General features: G+C 44.0%; 1 protein-coding gene across 2 annotated transcripts in view; it reads right to left on the bottom strand.

The window, feature by feature from the left end:
- SVEP1 (sushi, von Willebrand factor type A, EGF and pentraxin domain containing 1) overlaps positions 1 to 15,316 on the bottom strand; it is a 430,677-nt gene that overhangs the window by 274,010 nt on the left and 141,351 nt on the right. For both annotated transcript variants that reach the window (XM_033926500.1, XM_033926511.1), the window contains exons 11-13: positions 12,312 to 12,443; positions 4,989 to 5,183; positions 21 to 142 (exon numbers count right to left, since the gene is read on the bottom strand). In XM_033926500.1, coding sequence (XP_033782391.1) covers positions 21 to 142; positions 4,989 to 5,183; positions 12,312 to 12,443 — 449 coding nt within the window. The remainder of the gene's footprint in view (positions 1 to 20; positions 143 to 4,988; positions 5,184 to 12,311; positions 12,444 to 15,316) is intronic.

Below are 15,316 nucleotides of genomic sequence, written 5' to 3'. Positions count from 1 at the left end.
TAATCCTATTACTAACCTACCATTTTACCAAGAGTACTCTGGAAAGTATCAGCAAAGTTTTTTAGAAAATTGGTGTCGTCACATCGAGTTGCCTTATAGAGCATTTCAAAGGACTTGTATCCATGATTTGCAAAACGATTTACTGAAAAACATGAAAACAAAATAACTTTTACTGATTAGTAGGTGATCAGTGATAGTGCAAATCCTTCTGCTTCTATAATAATTACCTTCAGTCTGGGCACTTTTAATCTGATAATCTTGACCTTTCAAGATCATCTAATGGAAGTAAGTACCCATCATCATTTAAATAATAAAGGGCTCAAAACCCAATTTAAGGACTGGAAGGCCATAGTGAACAGCTCTTGGGAAGGCAAATGAACAAAGAAAATAATATTCAAAGCTACAGCAGAGGCTACAAAGGCCAAATATGAGGGAATGCTGAAAAGTTCTCAGCCCAAGTAAGAAGAAATGACGTGGACATGGTTTAATCAATAATCTAAATAATGTTAAAAAGTTGAATTTTGTTTCTGCAAATTGGCCCTTAACAAAATAAGATAACACACTTTTCAGCTACAGTGGCAAAATAACGCTCAGAATTTAGGAAGTTGGTTAATTGGGCTGAGAACTTGTCAGCACCCACTGGTAGAGGCATATTGAGAAATTTAATTTAATCTTCATAAATCTCATCATACCCTATCAAGATCTAAATGTCAGCATAAAATTATACTGAACTGAACATCGCCACAGCGGGCCTAAATACCCAGAATACAATGAGGTAAAATATTGAAAAATAAATAAGAATGAATCAAGAATCTAATGAGAAAAAAGTTTTGCTTTAATTTTCTTCAATCTCTCGGGTAGAAAGTCTAGAGACAAGATGCTGTTTCTTTTTATAAAAGCTGAAATAAGTGGGAAGCTTATAACTACATGACCCTGTTCATAGGAGCCAACTTTTCAAAATGATTGGGAGTGCTCAAAAGCCCTGTCAAAGCTCCGCCTCTAACCCCACCCCATAATAGTACTAATTATAATGCAATTTTTTCATTCATTTTTCATATATATACACTTACTGTATGTAATGATGATTGAATGGAAAAGAAGTGGATTGTGTATTCATTCTCTCCATTGGAAGGTAGTCAAGGGTGGTGGAATAAGGCTCCTGTGTCCATAAATTGTGGTATTTTGGAGGAAAGGGGGTCTTTTGCCTCCTTTTAGTCTCCTAAATGCAGACTAGGTGCTCAAGGGAAGGTGGTTGTCGAAGGGGTGAACCCTTAAGTACCAGAACAGGGTTTTGGGATAAAGGAAAAAAGTGAATTTTGGATTTATCTCCTTTCCGGCCTGGGAAAGAAAATGGAATTTGTAATGACTGCTCTATGGCTGACAATAAGGGGTTTGCACCTAAATTACAGGCGTTTATATAAGCTGTTAAGCTAGTATTCTATAAAGTAGGTACAGTCGACTCCGCTTAAGTGCAAGCCCCTCGGACCGGGTCATCACGTGTGCTTTAAAGGAGTGTGCGCTTAATAGGAGTGGGGGGGGGATGGTAGAGGGAGGCTGTAGCTAAGCCTGCTCAGTTTAAATATGGCACGTGGGCTGCTGGAGCCTAAAGTATAGGAAAGCTATGCCCTTCAGTGGAAGCGGAGCACTCACTTTCCCAGCTATCCCAGCACTCACTTTCCCAGCTTATGCTGCTGTGTGAAGCCTAGCCATTCCCATTCAGATCCGCAAAGATAGATAGGGAGGGTCACTGGAGTGGGCAGACTTGATGGGCCGTGGCCCTTATCTGCCGTTTATTTCTATGTTTCTATGTGATTGCATTTAACCAGAGTGAACAGAATGTGAAAGAATAGAGGTTGGACCTATGACATCAGTGCGCATAAGTGGATTGGGTGCTTATCCGAATTGCAAATATCCGAAGTTTACGTCCATTGACTTTAATGTAAAAATAATAGGACCATGATGGTAGGGTGCGGATAACCGAAGCGTGCGCTTAACCGACGTGCACTTAGGTGGAGTCGACTGTACCTAATTTCCTAATAGACTAGGCACCTAAATATAGGTACACTATTGTACAGTTGCCCCTCTTTCACCTCATGAATAGTTGGACTGTAAACACCTCCCTGGCACGTACTGACTTAATTTTTCATTCAAATACTCTGGACAATTTCCCCTAGGACCCTGATTGTCACAATCAATCCCTTGAATTTGATTCTCACATGAATTTGTAGTCAAAGTTCTCTTAACAATGGTGAAATCCTGTTCTTATGGGATCTCTCCAGTAACAGCCTCATGGCTGCGTTCTGAACCAGCACCCCTTTTAAAAAAGTCCAACAATATTGCATTGCAATAGTCCAAGGTAAATGAGGCTATCAAAACAGTCACAGTTGTCAAAACCTGCAAGGTTAAAAGGCTTAAGGTCTCTTACCTACTTCCCAGATGCTTTCTTAAACATCTCTTGTACATACAACTTAAAACTGAATTCTTAGAAAAATTTACCTCTAAATTCCTAACACATTCCTAACTTTTTGAGATCCCAATCCCCTCTATATCCAAAATCAGTTTTTTCCCCACTTCATTTTCCAATTCTCAGCATTTTTGTTTTCCCTGCACTTACCACCAAACTGCTAGATTTAAATCAATTCAGCACTTACCCAAGACTTACATAGGTGACATCTGTCTAATTTCTTCATCTACTCCTTTTCCCAGCAGGATTATAAACTCCAGCCCAAACTGCCTGAAAATCTCATCCAGTAGCTGGATGAAGATATTAGAAAGGAAAGGCACAAGCAAAGAACCATAATATATACTTACAATTCTAATTGTCCCAACATGACCTCTTTCTTCCTGCATCTCTACCATAAAACTTTTATCTCTTTAGAATGGAGCAGTTATTTTAAAACAGCCCCATTTGAACCTACCTGTGCACATCTAGTCTTCAAAAGCTCATAATTTCCTACAGCAAATGCAACAGATAGGTCAAGTAGGACCAATAACACCTTATATCCATTTGCCAATTACCTCAAGATGAAATATGTGACTGCTACTAGCACTAATTAAGTACTATGTCCTCTACAAAATCCTCATTGTCCCTCATCCAACCTACCATGATCTTCTAAATAATCAGATATCTTTAAGCAGAAATTTCTATCTAAAAACAGCCAGAACACACAATCGCCCAGGATTTTTTTAAAATTCTTTACTGATTTTCTAAACTTCATATAATCTTATATAATAAAAGGCTAGCCGCGCATGCGCATTCCCACTGTGTGCGCCGGTTTTCCGTGAGCTGTAGGGCCCCGCAGATAGGAGTGCGCATGCGCGCTTAGGGTTCTGTTTATCATTTGTTGTTCGGTCTGGACTTCCGACGCAGATGGGGATCATGAGAGGAGCCGCCGCTGCGTCTTTCAACTAAAAAGTACAATACGACAAGGCGAGCAGGGAGCAGGCCAGACCAAATCTCCAAATTTCTCCCCGATGTCGGCTTCAGGCGGCGCGGAGGCTGTCGGCTTCTGATGGCAGCGCAAATCTCCTCACTGTCTCTCCCGGATGTCGGCTTCAGGTGGTAAGAGATTGGGAAGCTGCGCTTTGGTGGGGGAAGTGGCGGGTGAGCTAGAGAGGGAGGGAGCAACAGCCGGCCGAGGTGAGGGCCTTTCTCTGCAGCAGGAACTCTTCAGCCCCATCATTGCCTGAATCCCTCTGTTCCCTCTGGGCTTTTCACTCCTCCATGCCCCGGTTTCTCCAGCATGTCTGCTCCAGCTGTCTCATCCGTCCACCTCTGGGGTGTTCGCTGTCCCCACGTCTCCCACTAACATTCCCCAGTCTCTCCTTCATTCCCATCGCCTCCTGATCAGCATCCAAACGCGTGGTTTAAACTTCATCATGTCACTTTCAAAATCAGAGCAGAAAATCCAAATGGCCTTCCCTCGCTTCTGTTTTTTTGCTCTTTGGAGTCTGTTAGCTTTTTGAGGTTTTGAAAACTCATATTGCAAGACTGGACAGGGTTCTGTGCTCAGGGCTGAAATTTTTTCAGGGGAAGAGACGGGGGGGGGGGGAAGGGAGGCCTACTGCTCGACAGGGGGACAGAAAAGAGGTGCTGATGGACAGGGGAACAGACGGGGGGGGGGGGAGGAAGGGAGGCCTACTGCTGGACAGGGGGACAAGAAAGAGGTGCTGATGGACAGGGGAAGAGACCGGGGGGGGGGGGAAAGAAAAAGGAAGGGAGGCCTACTGCTGGACAGGGGGACAGAAAAGAGGTGCTGATGGACAGGGGAAGAGACGGGGGAAGAAAAAGGAAGGGAGGTCTACTGCTGGACAGGGGGGACAGGAAAGAGGTGCTGCTGGACAGGGAGGAGATTAAAAAAAGGAAGGACTGCTGCTGGATAAGGGAAGCAGTGAAGGGGTGGTGGTGGACACAGGTAAGGTAAAAGGTAGGGAGAATGGGTGGACAGCAGAGGAAAAATAAAGACACAAAGAAAGACAGAAATACAGAAAGTGGCTAAGGAGAGAGAGAGAGAAAGAAAGAAATAAACAGACACACACACTCTAGCATCCGTTAATGTAACGGACTATAACACTAGTAAGTTAATAAAAGCACATTCAACTTACAAATATGCATAACCAACCATTTTCTCCCCCCCACCCCCACCCAATAATTATTTAATAAAACACAGAAACATGGACCATCCCAATAACCTTACCCTATTCAGATTACAAATATCCTTCCACCCTCCTCTCACTCCTGGTGGACATACTCAAAAGTCAAATTAGGACAGAAATAGCTCCCTCCCCCTTTAAATAAATTACTGTGCCCCAAACTATCGGCATTCATTTTTTTATATCTATAGATTGAGCATAAATTTGCCTACCAAAAAGGAAAATTTAGGCGGTCGTAGTTCTTCCAATTTCGGGTTACCATCTGCATGGCTATCCCGGTCAAGACAAGAAAAAGACGGCATTTATAATCGCCAAGGATTAAAACTAAAACTTACAGGAGCAGTCTGGCCAGTCTGTGGAGTGGGGTGGTTTCCAGACACCTTCCTCATAAACACAATAGTAATTTTCAGTAGAGCCTTCTGGATAAGAATAGCCTGCCTTACACTGCAATGTGCAGTTAATACCCACTTTATCCTTTGAGCATACAAAATCTCCATTCACTGTCTTGAAAGGGATCTCACATGGAGAGCCTAGGAAAAAAAAAAAAAGTTAAATTAGCAAATGGTTATGAGTAATAAAATACTGGTAGTGGTCAGATAGCTCTATGTGACCAGGCATTGCAGTCCTTTCAGACTCTCTTAGGTCTGGCTCATTTCTTTGACAAGACTAGGTGGCAACCTAGTGCAACAGCTTCTGGGAAGCAGGGGGCAGGAAAGAGTTGCTGCAGTGTCAGTAAAATAATAGATCCTGACAGTCACATCAGCTCTAAGAATAGTGAATGCATACTATTACCTGGCAGGATGGGTGGGCAATTTTTAAATAGCACATTTTTAAATAAGAACATAAGAATCGCCACTGCTGGGTCAGACCAGTGGTCCATCATGCCCATTAGTCCACTCCCCCGGCGGCCCTTAGGTCAAAGACCAGTGCCCTAATTGAGTCTAGCCTTACCTGCGTATGTTCTGGTTCAGCAGGAACTTGTCTAACTTTGGGCTAGATTCACTAACCCTCCGATCCGTATGCGATTGGAGGCAGGCTGACCTCTTCGCTAACCATCTGCATGCAAATGGAGGTGATTGGAGACACGCCCCTAACTGACTGCACGGATCGGTTTCAGCCCTGACAGTAGCGACAGGAGAAGCAGCCTCCTGTCACTGCTGTCAGGGCTTCTGACAGCTTTTTTTTATTTTTCATTTTAATCGGGCAGATATTTTGCGTGTATTACAAACTCAAAATAACTGCTCGGTTAAAATAAAAAATAAAAAAAGCCCACCCCCGAAGTGCCTCCTCCCTCCCCAAACCCCTAAAAAATGCCCCATGCGAGGATGCCCCGGCCCCCGCGCCCGATGCCCCACCGAACACAAGACAGGAGGGAAGCCAACTCCCTCCTGCCATCTCAAACATCACCTGGCCGGGCCCGGCCCGGCCCACCTCCCTCCATATAGTAGGCCATCCGGCTGACCGGGCCCGGCCTACCCCCCTCCCCATACCTTTAGAATCGTTGGGAGCAGGAGGGGTGCCCGGTCCTTCCTGCTCCTCAGGCCTCCTGTGAGCGTCTTTGGGAGCAGGAGGAACCCAAAGTCCTCCTGCTCCTGCTGCTCTGTCACGATACTGGCCTTAGGTCACGCCCCGATGCATCATCTGATGCACGGAGAGGAGCCTAAGGCACTGATTGGCTGAGGCGCCTCAGGCTCCTCCCTTGTGGGGGGGGGGGCTGTGGCACCTCAGCCAATCAGGGACTTCCTTAGCGAGGAGTCTAAGGAAGTCCCTGATTGGCCATAGACAAATATTGTTGCCGTACATGAAGAAAGACACGGTACTTCTCGAGAGGGTCCAGAGAAGAGCGACTAAAATAGTTAAGGGACTGGAGGAGTTGCCGTACAGTGAGAGATTAGAGAAGCTGGGCCTCTTCTCCCTTGATAAGAGGAGACTGAGAGGGGACATGATCGAAACATTCAAGATAATGAAGGGAATAGACTTAGTAGATAAAGACAGGTTGTTCACCCTCTCCAAGGTTAAAAGGGGATAGATTCCGTACAAATGTAAGGAAGTTCTTCTTCATCCAGAGAGTGGTAGAAAAATGGAACGCTCTTCCGGAGGCTGTTATAGGGGAAAACACCCTCCAGGGATTCAAGACAAAGGTAGACAAGTTCCTGCTGAACCAGAACGTAAACAGTTAAGGCTAGACTCAAGGCACTGGTTTTTGAACTACGGGCCGCCGTGTGAGCGGACTGCTGAGCATGATGGGCCACTGATCTGACCCAGCAGTGGCAATTCTTATGTTCTTCTCTCTCTGACGCTGTTCTAAATGAGCGAGGTCTTGCAATACAAGTACATATAGTATTTTGTATTAATGTTTTGGGGTTGTGGAACAAATTGTCTGAGTTTCTATTATTTCTTATGGGGAAATTCACTTTGATATACGAGTGCTTTGGATTACAAGCATGCTTCAGAAATGAATTATGCTCGCTAGATAGGGAGAGGACAGGGATGAATTTCTGTCCCCAAATCACTCTCTAAACTGAAGAGCTCAGAACACCACACTGTGCAGGAAGAGTCACACTTGAAGATTACACTTTGTTCTGAGCTGTGAGAGAACAGTCTGTCCCAGTACCATTTAATGTTGTTACCTCACCTGTGTGTCTGTCTCAATTCTACTTGTTGACAGAAAAAACTGTCCTCAATTGTTTTGTAAAATGTATAACTAAAGTCACTCATATCATATGGGGTACTTACAAAATGTATTTGGCTGGGTAAAACTGCTAGAATAGCCTTAGTATCTTTGCAAAAAAACAATTTTGACGGGAGGGGTAAATTTTCCTAATTTTTATAGATATCATCAAGCTTTCATTATGCGTCAGGGTATGTATTGGGTCCTCCCTGAACTCATGGAACATTTTCCAGATTGGCTGATTTTAGTAAGTCATCTTTTGTCCCCATTACGTTTGTGCCATATCTTGAGTATCAATTTACCTAGAATATACAAGGACAATAGTATTCTTTGTACCACCTGGAATACCTTAAAGTTTATCAATAATTTAACACCTACCATATTTTCACGCATATAACGCATGCGTTATACACGATTTTACAAACCGAGCATAACCATGCACGTTATATGCGTGAGCGCGTTGTATAATTTTTTTTAATATAGTTCCCCCCCGACGTCCGATTCATCCCCCAGCCCTGAAAGCCTGATGCCCCACCCTGAAGGACCGCTCGCAGCCCCACCCTAAAGGACCGTTCACAACCCCACCCTGAAGGACCGCTCGCACCCCCCCCCGACATCCGATTCATCCCCCAGCCACACCCCCCGCACGGAGAAGCAGCCTACCGTTGGTTCCCGATGCCAGTGAGCCCTGCTGCTTCCTCTGCCGGTGGTCCTGCCCCTTCTCTGAGCCCTGCGCTGCTTCCTCTGCTGTGGTCCCGCCCTTTCTCTGACGTCAGAGAAAGGGCGGGACTGCGGCAGAGGATGCAGCGCAGGGCTCAGAGAAGGGGCGGGACTGCCGGCAAAGGAAGCAGCAAGGCTCACTGTCATCGGGAACCAATGGTAGGCTGCTTTTCCGTGCGGGGGGGGCTGGGGGATGAATCGGACATCGGGGGGGTGCGAGCGGTCTTTCAGGGTGAGGGTGCAAGCGGTCCCTCAGGGTGGGGGTGCGAGCGGTCCTTCAGGGTGGGGGGCCAGCGGTCCTTCAGGGTGGGGGGGGCCAGCGGTCCTTCGGGGTGGGGCATCAGGCTTTCAGGGTGGGGACAGGACTTCAAGGGGGACAGGAAGAGTTGGGGCAGAGGGCAGGGCGGCGAGAGGAGAGTCGGGACGTCAAGGCAGGAGCAGGGCGGCGATTCGTGGCAGAGCTGCGAGAGGAGTCGGGACGGCAGAAGGAGGTTTTAATTCAAGGAGCAGCATAAGAACATAAGAAGTTGCCCCCGCTGAGTCAGACCAGAGGTCCATCTTGCTCAGCGGTCCGCTCCCGCGGCGGTCCATCAGGCCTAGTGCCTGAACAGTGATCCCTGATTAATTTTATAACTTACCTCTAATCCCATCCCTATAATCTACCTCTACTCTTATCTGTACCCCTCAATCCCTTTGTCTTCCAAGTACCTATCCATAGCTTCTTTGAACTCCTGTAGCGGTATACGCGTGTGCGCGCTATATATTAATTTGTTTACATAAATTTCGGTTTCCCGTGAACTATACCCGTGTGCGCGTTTTACACGGGTGCGCGGTATATGCGTGAAAATACGGTAATACAATACAACAATCCACGTGTCAATCTATATGGTTAAACTCCAAGATACAAATCGGCGAGTATAAGATCCTCTGGAAGCATTGGCTGCAGGCAGGTATACGTACTTTAGATGATGTGTTATCAAAAGGGAAAATGCTTGATTTTTCACAACTGCAACAATCATTCGGCATATAAGCATATAAGTGGTTGCAGTTGAAGCAGGCCATTCAGAAGGGGTTCCCTGATTGGCGAAGTTTAAATAATCAGTATAGCTTGCCGGGCCTATGCTTCCAGACAGATTTGCTAGGGCATCAGGCTGCCAAGTGGTATAAATTAATATCAGAATATTTTAATAAAAAACAAAAAACTAGCTTAAAGGATATTTGGAGCATTGAGATAAAGCAGCAGATTTCTAGTACTCAATGGCCACGGATTTGGACTTGGAGGATGAGATGTATGGCGTCAGCATCTATGAGACAAACTTGAGTTTTTTGTTACAGATAATTTTTTGGACCCCAGCACGTTTGCAAAAGTTAGATAGTTCAAAGTCTAATAGATGCTGGCACTGTCATCTTGAAATAGGGACACTGGATCATCTGTTGTTCTATTATTCCTTGATACTCAACTTTTGGAGATCAATATGGGGAACAAATTAATTTGATATAAGAATCTTCGATTCCATTATCCTATAAGATAGTAATCTGTGGGACATTATTGAAAACTAAACCCCCATTAGACAAATATAAAAGCAGGCTCCTAATTATTATGACAGGGATTGCCATGCAGATGATTACCAAAAATTTGAAAAATTGGGACAGGCTTAACTTTTCCTTTTGGTGGGAGACTTTTGGCTCCTTTTTTTTTTTTTTCCAATTCTTTATTCATTTTCATATCTCATAACAAGTATACAATAATCATTCAATATTCATACAATTCACTTGTTTACTTCATATAATATTAAATCTTATATTATCCCCCCTCCCCTTCCACACATATCAACATTTTATTTGATTCTCACACATTATACGCTCCCAATCCCATATCATATTATTCTTCTATATAAAAAAAAAGTGTCTAATCATTCGAATATTCAATCAATGGCCCCCAAATTTTTTTAAATTTGTTATAATTTCCTTTTTGCATAGCAAGAATTCGTTCCATTTTATAAATATAACATATAGAATTCCACCAAAAAGTATAGTTAAGTCTTGTATAATCTTTCCAATTTCTAGTTATATTTTGAATGGCAACCCCTGTCATAATCATTAGTAATTTATTATTATTTGCTGAAATTTGACTCTTTGCTCTCATCATTGTTCCAAACAAAATTGTATCATATGACATAGCAACTGGATTTTCTAGAAAATAATTAATTTGAGACCAAATTGACTTCCAGAAGGCGTTAATACAAGGACAATAAAAAATTAGATGATCCAAAGTCCCTGCTTCTAGATTACAGTGCCAACATTTATTAGATCTAGAGCTATCAAACTTTTGTAAACGTACTGGGGTCAAAAGAGCTCTATGCAACAAAAAGAACCAAGTCTGTCTCATAGATGCCGACACTGTACATCTAATTCTCCAAGACCAAATTCGTGGCCATTGAGAAGCAGAAATTTGATGCTTAATCTCAATGCTCCAAATGTCTTTTAGACCCGTTTTTTGTTTTTTATTTGTAAAACCATATATCAATTTATACCACTTAGCGGCTTGGTGACCCAAGAAATCCGCCTGGAAACACAGGATTTCCAAACTATATTGAGTATCAAGATCTTTCCATTAAGGAACCCCTCCTGAATAGCCTGCTTCAGCTGCAACCATTTAAAACTTTGTGACTTAGTAAAACCATATTTATGTTGCAGCTGTGAAAAACTAAGCAGCTTACCATTTGAAATAACATCATTTAAAGTTCTTATTCCTGCAATGATCCATTGTTTCCAGAGAATTTTATGACCGCCTATTTTGATCTTGGAGTTTAGCCAAATGGATTGATTTAATGATTTAAAAATTGGAATAGGTGATAATTTAGTAACATATCTCAAAGTCTTCCAAGTATCAATCAAAATTCTATTCCCTTTGTATCTATTAGGCATTGGTATACTCAAAAGATGAACCAAATGTATAGGAAACATGAGTCGCCATTCCAAATACAACCAGTCTGGGACATTTTCCATGAGCTCTGGAAGGACCCAATACATACCCTGTCTTAAAATATAGGCTTGATGGTACCTATAAAAATTTGGAAAATTTACCCCCCCTTCCACAATTGTTTTTTGTAACTTTACTAAAGCAATTCTAGGTCTTTTCCCCAACCAAACAAATTTTGTAAGAATACCATTCAACTTTTTATAAAATGACCCCTGAAAAAAAACTGGTATCATACTCATTTGATAACAAACCACAGGCAATATCATCATTTTAATTGTTTGAACTCTCCCCCACCAAGATAAATATAAAGGATTCCATTGCTCACACATTTCCGTTACTTTCTTTAATAAAAGTTTTTCATTTTCCTTTACTGTATCTTCAATATTACTTTTGATATTGATTCCTAAATATTTTAATCCATCTTCTTTCCAAACAAATGTAAATGAATCAAATAATCCTTTGGTACAATGTACATTAAGTGGTAGCACTTCCGATTTGCTCCAATTAATCTTGTACCCAGAAAACTTTCCAAATTTTTCAATCAATTCAAGCAAACATGGAAGGTGCACTAGCAGTTTTAGCGTGTGCTAAAATGCCGCACGTGCGCTAGCCGCTACCGCCTTTTAAGCAGGCGGTAGTTTTTCAGCTAGCGCGCTAATCGTATGCGTGTACTATAAATGCTAGTACACCTTCGTAAAAGGAGCCCTTTATGTTTATGTTATAAATTTGAAAAAATGAATTCCGATATATTAGGTCATTATAATTTTAAAAAATCAGTATGGGGCCCATTAACAAATTCTGTTAATTCCGATTAGTTGCATATTGCTTTTATTTTTTGATTTGAATAGCACACACATCCAGGAAGGGAGGGAGGAGGAAATACATTTTGAATTCTTTTTTGATTGTATATAGTGGAAGGGATGGGGGGAAAGTATATTTTGTATTGATATTGATTGAATGTAAGTGCTATTTATGATAATATTTGTGTGTAAATTTTAATGCACTTTTGAATGTGATGTGAAAATTAATAAAGAATTATTAAAAAAAAAATAGTCACTCATATCAAGTTCTATTTTCAAAATAATTGTACTGCAAACACCAGAATGAGAAAAAACTATTCTGAAATCAAAACTATCCATTACAAAAACAACCAAAGAAGGTTACTTTTCTCAATAGCAGGAAGGTATAGTTTAGTTTATTTACTTATAATCCACCTATATCTAAGTGGAAAATATACAAACATATATAAACTATAAAGGAAAGGATCAAGAAGTGGAGTGGCACCTTTAATGATGATGTGGAGCTCACAGGTCCTGTTGTTGCCTGATGGGTCAGTGGCAGTATAATGGACTTTTGTCTCTCCCTGGGGAAAGAGATCTCCAGGTGAATGAGTGTTCCTTATGATCAATGAGTGTCCTGGAATTAGTAAAACAATTTTTATCTTCTTTATCTGCATTTATTCTAGTGATCTATACAAGAAAAACCTCAAATGCTGTTAAATACAGCACCTTACATCCTAAGTTCTTTACATGAAAAACTTCTATTGTCCATAAAAAGTCATGGCATCCAGCCAATTTTCCTTTATATAATGGAAGTCTTCCAATACCTGAAAAATGTTGGGGTTTTTTTTTCCATATAAAGAAATTAGGTTCTTACCTTCCTAATATCTGTTCTAGTAGATAGGTATGTCATTCTGGACTGTAGGGCATTTTCCCAATGCTCGCAAGCTGTGCAGAAGGAATTCATTCCAAGTTTTCAACCCCTCCTCCCTCACCAGAGGGCTCTGCTGCCCCCTTCAATTTGTACAAAGCAGGTGATAGCCGTATATAAAAACCCATAACAAGGAGAGGTATGGGGAGACACCCAGAAAATACATTTCTGTTCTGTTCTGAAAGAGTACAACAAATATGTTAAACATAATAAAGGAACCATCAAACATCGAAATAACTATACCAATCAGAAAGATTTATGGATCTAAAACAGTCCCCAACGTGTTACAGCAAAGCACAGTTACTTACTGTTAACAGGTGTTATCTGGGGAGGGCAGGAAGTTATTCTCACATGTGGAACTCCCTAGTTTACTGAACGGGATGGTGGAAGAATTGGCCATTAGGAAGAAAATACATTCTGTAAAACTGCTTGGCCAAAATGACCATCTTGTCTGGAATAGAGAGTTGCGCGGGGACAGAAATCCCACCCGTCCCCACCCGTCCCCGCCAAAGTCCCACCCGTCCCCACCCGTCCCCGTGAGGAATCCCACCCGTCCCCACCCGTCCCCGTGAGGAATCCCTCCGTCCCCACCCGTCCCCGCGAGGAATCCCCTCCGTCCCCACCCGTCCCCGCGAGGAATCCCCTCCGTCCCCGCCCGTCCATATAAACTTCAGAAATAGTTATTTCATTTAATTATGCTACTGAATTAAAGGCTCTGGTAGAAACCATTTACAAATAAGAAAAAGACTTTATTAATTTGAAAATATTAATTGGGAAGAATACATACTTTGCAAATGGGTTTCTACCAGAGCCTCTAATGTTTATAAATTTTTATCAACACAACTAATATACTACTTTATCCTGAAGCAAAATAAAAAAAAAGAAATATAATTCTTTTCCTACCTTTGTTGCCTGGTTTCTGCTTTCCTCATGTTCTCATTCAATTCCTTCCATCCACTGTCTCTCTTCCTTCTGCATCTTCCATTTGCTCTGTTACTGTGCCTCTCCCTTTCTTCGCCCTTCCAAATTGGTCTGGCACCCATCTTCTTCTCTCCGCTCCCCCCATAGTCTGGCATCTGTCTTCTTCCCTGCCAGCGTCTTCTCCCTACTCTCTCTTCCCCATTTCCTTTCAGCGTCCTTCTCCCCCCATCTTCCCCATGTCCTGTCAGCGTCCTTCTCCCCCCTCTGTCTTCCACATGTGCTTTCAGTGTCCTTCTCCCCCCTCTGCTTCCCCATGTCCTTTCAGCGTCCTTCTCCCTCTCTGTCTTCCCCATGGCCTTTCAGCGTCCTTCTCCACCCACCCCCCCGTCTTCCCCATGTCCTTTCAGCGTCCTTCTCCACCCCTTTGTCTTCCCCATGTGCTTTCAGCATCCTTCTCCCCCCTCTGTCTTCCACAAGTGCTTTCAGAGTCCTTTCCCCCCCCGCCCTTCCCATGGCCTTTCAGCGTCCTTCTCCACCCCTTTATCTTCCCCATGTCCTTTCAGCGTCCTTCTCCACCCCTGTCTTCCCCATGTGCTTTCAGCATCCTTCTCCCCCCTCTGTCTTCCACAAGTGCTTTCAGAGTCCTTCCCCCCCCCCGCCCTTCCCATGGCCTTTCAGCGTCCTTCTCCACCCCTTTGTATTCCCCCATGTGCTTTCAGCGTCCTTCTCCACCCCTTTGTATTCCCCCATGTGCTTTCAGCGTCCTTCTCCCTCCTCTGTCTTCAAGTGCTTTCAGCGTCCTTCTCCCCCCCTCCTTCTCTACCGCCCCGGGTGCAGCACAGCCGGCTAGGTCCCCTTACTTTTGTGGCACTTCCCCGACCAACTGACAACAGCCCCGGTCCGACAAACCTCCCTGCCCTTAACTGCGAATCTAAATTACCTTATTACAGCTGCTGTAAGAAGATAATTTAGATTCGCGGCTACAGGGCAGGGAGGATTGTCGGACCGGGGCTGTTGTCGGTCGGTCGGGGAAGTGCCACAAAAGTAAGGGGACCTGGCCGGCTGTGCAGCAACCGGGGCGGGGTGTGGCGGGGCGGACCGCCCCGTCCCTTGGTAGCCACTCGAACCGCGAGGCTACTCTCCTCCTTACCTGCACTGCCTGCAGCACAGAGCCAAACGGAAGTCTTCCCGACTCAGTCGCGCGGCTCTTCTCTCTACCTTATCTGCTTGCAGCACAGAGCCGAACGGAAGTCTTCCCGACGTCAGCGCTGACGTCGGAGGGAGGGAGGGCTTTAAGCTTTAAGCCTTAAGCCCTCCCTCCCCTCCGACGTCAGCGCTGACGTCGGGAAGACTTCCGTTCGGCTCTGTGCTGCAAGCAGAGAAGGTAGAGAGAAGAGCCGCGCGACTGAGTACATCCAGCCCCGCAGGAACCCCGCGACCCTCGGAGGCGTCCCCACGGGATCCCCGTGACCCTAGGGGGCATCCCCACGGGATCCCCGCGACCCTAGGGGCGTCCCCACGGGATCCCCGTGACCCAAAGGGGGAACCCGCGGGATGCTCGCGGGTCCCGCGGGATTCCCGTCGTCCCCGTTCCCGTGCAGCTCTCTAGTCTGGAATAGGATTCTAGACGGTAGTGAGATATAAATGTGTGAACTGAG

Source organism: Geotrypetes seraphini, chromosome 1 (genome assembly GCF_902459505.1).
Source record: "Geotrypetes seraphini chromosome 1, aGeoSer1.1, whole genome shotgun sequence".
Taxonomy (NCBI): Eukaryota; Metazoa; Chordata; class Amphibia; order Gymnophiona; family Dermophiidae; genus Geotrypetes; species Geotrypetes seraphini.
This window is presented reverse-complemented; position numbering and strand designations above follow the sequence as displayed.